The 6525-nt window shown below is 37.4% G+C and overlaps 1 protein-coding gene across 3 annotated transcripts; it reads right to left on the bottom strand.

Moving 5' to 3' along the window:
• Positions 1-867: 867 nt before the first annotated feature.
• Positions 868-4167, bottom strand: LOC113824513 (putative uncharacterized protein DDB_G0286901). 3 transcript variants are annotated; one of them, XM_070117236.1, is made up of 4 exons: positions 4127-4167; positions 1960-3791; positions 1370-1887; positions 868-1119 (listed from the first exon to the last, which is right to left on the bottom strand). In XM_070117236.1, exons 1-4 carry the CDS (start codon positions 4143-4145, stop codon positions 981-983), a joined length of 2508 nt encoding a protein of 835 aa, XP_069973337.1. In that variant the 5' UTR covers positions 4146-4167; the 3' UTR covers positions 868-980. The 3 variants fall into 3 exon arrangements, with proteins under 3 accessions (XP_069973337.1, XP_069973336.1, XP_027233049.2); XM_070117235.1 differs by having other exon boundaries at positions 1370-2084; positions 2115-3791; XM_027377248.2 differs by having other exon boundaries at positions 1370-3791.
• Between the last annotated feature and the right edge of the window lie 2358 nt (positions 4168-6525).

Genomic DNA, 6525 nt, shown 5'->3' with positions numbered 1-6525 from the left:
TACATATATATATATATATATATATATATATATATATATATATACATATATTATATCACACACACACACTGCTATTATTATCATTATTAATACTATCATTACTATCATCATCATTATCATTAGCATTACAATCATTATCATTGTTATCAATATCATTATTACCATCATCATCATTCATCTTCGTCATCATCATCCTATGAAGAAAAAAATAGATAGATAAAATAAAATATGAAGAAAATGGGATTGGAAAAAGAGACACAAGTTTACAAAAGAAAACGAGATTCATGTTGACCGTTTCTCTTTTCGGGGTAACTAATCAAGAAAACGGGTTGAACGCAAATAGATTGAATAAGTTAATAATAAGAAATAAGAATGGAACATGAGTAGTGAGTTAAAGATAAACCAACATAATGAACTAGACAGTAGGCTGTGACATTGTAGAAACACTGAATTTCTTATTTTCATACACACGTGACCACACATACAGGCACACATTTATATGTGAATGTGCTTAGAACACAAAAGGCTTGTATGGGATGATGTTAACATTTTAGTGTCACTGTAGCGCAAGACACCTTTTCGTTATAGTGATTTCTTTTGTAGCACACAAAAGTATTCTGTATTTACAACACAATCACACATTTCATATTTACAACACAATCATACATTTCATATTTACAACACAATCACACATATATATTTGCTCAAGAGGCCATGTATCCCATAAGAAGAGAAATGCAGGTATACAGTATATACACCATGAAATATAGAACTTTTCTCTTTCATATTACGATATATACCTCCATCTATCAAGAAGTAGGTAGAAACCGACATCAGAGGAAAGAGAAAATAAGGAAATATCACTTTTATACCATATTTATTATTTTGATTATCTCACTTCGATTACAATCTCCTCAGTGTTCAGTATATCTTAGAACAAAGGGAAATATTTCATCCGTTATTGACCACCACAGTAACTCTTAGAATTCACTGTCTTCGGGAGGGTTGAAGCGCTCCAGAGAGAAGTAGTCGGAGGATTCCTGGCAGGGGATGGCGGCCGACTCAGCCACGCAGGTCAGTTCCCTCTGGTCGAAAACGGTTCCCTCGCCACACATGAAGCTGTAGAAGGGATATCATATTGGTATACCGTGTTTTGTAAATAAAATTTCTTTTGCTTATTTCTGCAACATTTTTTAAAAGTTGATATTATATATGTATATATATATATATATATGTATGTATGTATGTATATATGTATATACATACATATATATACATGTATGTGTGTTAATATATCTCTCTCTCTATATATGTATATATAAATTATAACTATGTATATGCAAGCCTGTTAAAACAGCAAAGAACTCACCTGTGTTGATAGGTTTCCACAATGCCGCTAGAAAAGTAAGCCGGATTGCAAATGTGGTAGACACGGCACGAATTGTCCTGATCAGCATAGTATCCGTAAGGGCGACCAGTGCAGCTGAAGGAGGTCGAGATGCTTCCCAACAAGGAGGTGGCACCCGATGGAAGGTTCAGGGGTTCGAAAGCCCCTTCGTCGGAAAACTCGAAGGATGAACCAGATCGGAAGAGGGAGGTGGAGTCGGACTCAGAGGACTGTGAGAAACGGTTCTTGGTGTTCTGTTGGTTGGAGTCGGACTGGAAGCGACTGTTAGAGACTTGTTGACTGAGGTCAGACTGGAGGCGAGCATTAGAAACTTGGTTAGACTGGAGACGAGCGTTTGAAGACTGTTGTTGGTTGGACTGGAGACGAGCATTGGAAACTTGGTCAAACTGGAGACGAGCATTGGAAGCCTGTTGGTTAGACTGGATGCGACCGTTAGAAACTTGTTGATTTGGGTTGGACTGGAGACGAGCATTGGAAGCCTGTTGGTTAGACTGGATGCGACTGTTAGAAACTTGTTGATTTGGGTTGGACTGGAGACGAGCATTGGAAACTTGGTTAGACTGGAAACGAGCATTGGAAGACTGTTCGTTGGATTGGAGACCAGCATTGGAAACTTGGTCAAACTGGAGACGAGCGTTGGAAGTCTGTTGGTTAGACTGTAGACGAGCATTGGAAACTTGGTTAGACTGGAGACGAGCATTGGAACTCTGTTGGTTGGACTGGAGACGAATGTTGGAATTCTGTTGGTTGGACTGGAAACTCGAAATTGGCCGTTCTAAATTTGACTGGAAACGGTCATTGGAGTTCTGACTGTTCAGGTTTGACTGGACACGGTTGTCGAATTCTTGCCTGTTAAAGGTAGATTCGAAGCGCTCATTGGAGTTTTGGCTGTTCAGTTCAGACTGGAAGCGATTGGAATTTTGATTGTTAAAGCTAGACTGGAAGCGGTCGGAGTTTTGACTGTTAAGGTTAGACTGGAAGCGGTCATTGGCATTTTGACTGTTAAGGTTAGACTGGAAGCGGTTGTTTGAGGTTTGACTGTTAAGTTTAGACTGGAAGCGGTTCTCAAATTTCTGACTGTCAAAGTTGGACTGGAAGCGGCCATTGGAGTTCTGCCTGGACTGGAAGCGGTCATTTGAGGTCTGACTGTTAGTTTTAGACTGGAAACGGTTGTTAGAATTTTGACTGTTCAGGTTAGACTGGAAACGGACTCTAGAATTTTCGTTGTTGGGCTGGAAGAGATTATCAAAATTCTTTAGATTAAAGTCAGACTGGGGACCTTTTCTTGAAGTTCCCTCATTGAAGTTAGACTGGAATTGGCTATCTGATGTATCTTGGTTGAAGCCTGACTGGAATTGGTTATTAGAATCATCCTGGTTGAATCTGGATTGGAATTGGCTGTTGGAAAGCTCTTGGTTGAATTCTTCCTGGAATCGATTAGCAGAAAGTTGGTTGGAATTAGGTTGGAATCGGTTGCTGGAAAGTCCTTGGTTGAATTCAGACTGGAATTGATTACTGGACACGTCTTGGCTGAGTCTAGGCTGGAATCGGTTGCCGGAAGACTCTTGGTTGAATCTAGGTTGAAATTGGCCAGTAGGAAGGTCTTGGTTGAAGTTAGATTGGAATCGGTCGTAGTTCTCTTGGTTGAATTGAAGTTGATTGTCCGAAGATTCCTGGTTGCTGTTGGACTGGAATCTATTACCGGAATTCTTTTGGTTGAAATTAGACTGGGATTGGTAGTTAGAACTTTCTTGATCAAAGTTGGGTTGGAAAACCTTGTTCAGATTATCTTGACTGTTGGAATTCTGTTGGTTGAAACGGCTAAATGAACCTTGACGGTTGTTTGAGTTGTATACATTATTGAAGTTCTGGAAGTTATTGCTTACAGGTGAAATTGCTCCAGAGTTTCTTTGGTTGGCATTAATATTCTCAAGGGAACTAGTTTGTTGCCTTGCAGATTCAAATCGATTTCCAAAAGTCTGTCCTCTAGTTAACACGACTTGGTTGCCGGAAGTTAATTTAGCTGTTTGACTCTGGGGTTCATAATCCTGCTCACTGCGGGTAGATGAAATAAAGGAATTCTTCTGGTTTTGCTGCAGTGATTCATCCTGGAACTGTCGGCGAGCACTGTCAGTTACCTTTTGGAATTGGCTGTCCTCATCGAAGAGTTCGGAACGTCCAAAATTACTCGATCCGAATTCGGCTTCTCGGTTCTCATAATTCTCAGACCTGAAGGAATTACTCTGGAATCGACCTTCGCCATCACGGAAGGAATCCTCGGCGAATCCCTGGCGGAAATATCCGGGATCAGCGAGCCTGACGGTGCTATCAAACGGCCTTTGTTGTGGGAGTTTGTTGCCAGCCGCTAATGCTACCAGCGCAACTGAAACAAGAAAATAAACTGATATTTGACATTCAGTTTGGAGAGTATGCATAGTTAAAACCACTTAATAGATATCTATATCCATAGGTACCACCTGTTCAGATATCCCGATATACACAGTTTCAAAATCAGTATAATTAAAAAAAAAAAAAAAAAAAAAAGAGACAGAGAGAGAGAGAAAGAAAGAGAGAGAAGAGAGAGAGAGAGGGAGAGAGAGAGAGAGAGATAGAGATAGATAGATAGATAGATAGATAGATAGATAGATAGATAGAGAGAGAGAGAGAGAGAGAGAGAGAGAGAAAGAGAGAGAGAGAGAAAATGCAATTCAAACTCACCAATGAGAACGCTCTTCATGACTGCAGGGTGTGGAGGTGCGTCTTGGTGTGACTTCTTTTCCATAGCGTGTCTATATATAGTTCCGAAGACGAGGCGGACGAAGAGCTCGGAACTGGATTTAGGTGTTGGACAGGTACTGGCCGCGGAGAAAGGCTTAGGGTGTTGGGAGGCCATAGAATGTCGCTTCCAGTGATTGTCTGGAACATGATCCTGGTAATATATGCATATATATATATATATATATATATATATATATATATATATATATATATATATATATATATATGTATGTATGTATGTATATATGTATGTATGTATGTATGCATATCTTTTATATTATCATTCACACATATATATGTATGTGTGTGTGAATAATGATATATAGATACACATACATGTGTGTGTTTGAGAGTGCGTGCTTGTATGTATGTGTGTGTGTGTCTGCATGTGCATCTGTGTGAATGTGCGTGCGTACATTCGACATCTACGCATGAACATAAAATAAGTTCTCCAACGTCCAATTTACGGTAATCATTCCGTGACGACCACTGATTCTAAGGGAGTTAGAAAACTTCATAACGTAATATAAATCATACATTCATTCTATATATAATGGCACTTGTATTAAAAAAAAAATCATATATTTACAAGTGTTTCTTTGATCTTGAAACGATGGTCTTTCTCTCTCCCCTGTACAAATAGTTGCAAGACAAAATGTTTCAAGTCCCTTTGTTATTCTGTGAAAAGAATGACGCAGTGATAATCATACAATGATGATGATTATGAATATAATAATAAAAATGATGATAAAAACAACAACAATAGCAACCATAGGAATAATAATAATAACAATAGTAATCGTAATAATAATGCTAGTGGTGGTGATGATGAGGCTATCAATAATAATGATAGTTAATATGTAAATGGAAATGAAGATAAAGAATACCGTCCATGTCAACATACATACATACATACGACCAACAACAACAACAAAATTAAGCAATACAAGAAAAAAAACGAAATAACCACAAAATTCAAAGAAAACCATACAGTAAAAGTGAAAGGAACTGCGATACTTTTGATAGCTGTGAAAATTCACTGTATCGGCTGTTGACACGCGATACAGCACAGAGGGACCAAGGAGAGAGAAGACTGAAAACTGACACTTGGGGTTGACAGAGGATCCCGGGTTGAGGGCGAGTAGTGCACAGTACGTTTATACACGCATGCAGGTGTCTGTGTGTATCGGTTTGTGTTTGAATACTGTGTATGCGTGCTTGTGTGTGTGTGTGTGTGTGTGTGTGTGTGTGTGTGTGTGTGTGTGTATGTTTGTGTGTCTGCGTGTGTGCGTGTATGTATATCTGTATAAATAAATAAATGAATAAATAAATAAATATATATATATATATATATATATATATATATATATATATATATATATATACATATAGATGCATATGTATATATATACACACAGGCACACATATACCTATGTATATATATATATATATATATATATATATATATATATATATATATATATATATATGTATATATATATATATATATATATATATATATATATATATATATATATATATATATATACATAGGTATATGTATATTTGTTTCCACCGCTTAGTTCTCCCTTTCCTATTTTTTAACTGCGCAAAGTTGTCGAGTGCCTGTTTACCGCGCATCATGGATCGGCCCAAATCAGTCAATTTTTGCTGACCTAAAAAAAAATATATATCAATTAAACTGACCTATGCCAGGTTGAGAGAGAGAGAGAGAGAATCACAACCCATTCTGATAACGTATAAACGCAGTATATATAAAATGCACCATCCATGACAACAGTCGTGCAACCACAAATCGTGCTTTTTTGGACAAACTGAAAATTTAACTACGCAAGTTACGATTTTTGAAATATTTTGCCCACGCATTTCCAGTCTGGTACACATATACACATATATTACACACACACATGTATTTATCCATATATATATATATATATATATATATATATATACATATATATATACATCTATATATATATATATATATATATATATATATATATATATATATATATATATATATATATATAGGGAGAGAGAGAGAGAGAGAGAGAGAGAGAGAGAGAGAGAGAGAGACGTGTGTGTGTGTGTGTGCGTAAAAATCTATTAAAAGATTAATTCCAATAACACTGATTATACTAAAACCTCATAGCACCTTCACCGGTATCGTATGTGAACGACCTTGCCAGACGCCGAGAACCCAGGGTGTCCTAGTATTACATAGCACCAACGAGCTCGACCTTCGCACGGTGCCAAACAGGTGTCCCTTATAACCAGTTGATACTGATCCCGCTCATAGTAGAAGTCTCCTGCTCTAG

The sequence above is a fragment of the Penaeus vannamei genome, chromosome 40 (genome assembly GCF_042767895.1).
Source record: "Penaeus vannamei isolate JL-2024 chromosome 40, ASM4276789v1, whole genome shotgun sequence".
Lineage (NCBI taxonomy): Eukaryota > Metazoa > Arthropoda > Malacostraca > Decapoda > Penaeidae > Penaeus > Penaeus vannamei.
Note: the sequence above shows the minus strand (reverse complement) of the source record. Positions and strands in the feature narration are given on the sequence as shown.

What these genes read in the sequence shown, in the direction of transcription:
- LOC113824513 (XM_027377248.2), bottom strand. An exon ending in GTGGAAACCTATCAACACAG is followed by an intron (nt 1,120 to 1,369) that starts GTGAGTTCTTTG and finishes TCCCTTCTACAG; the next exon opens with CTTCATGTGTGGCGAGGGAA.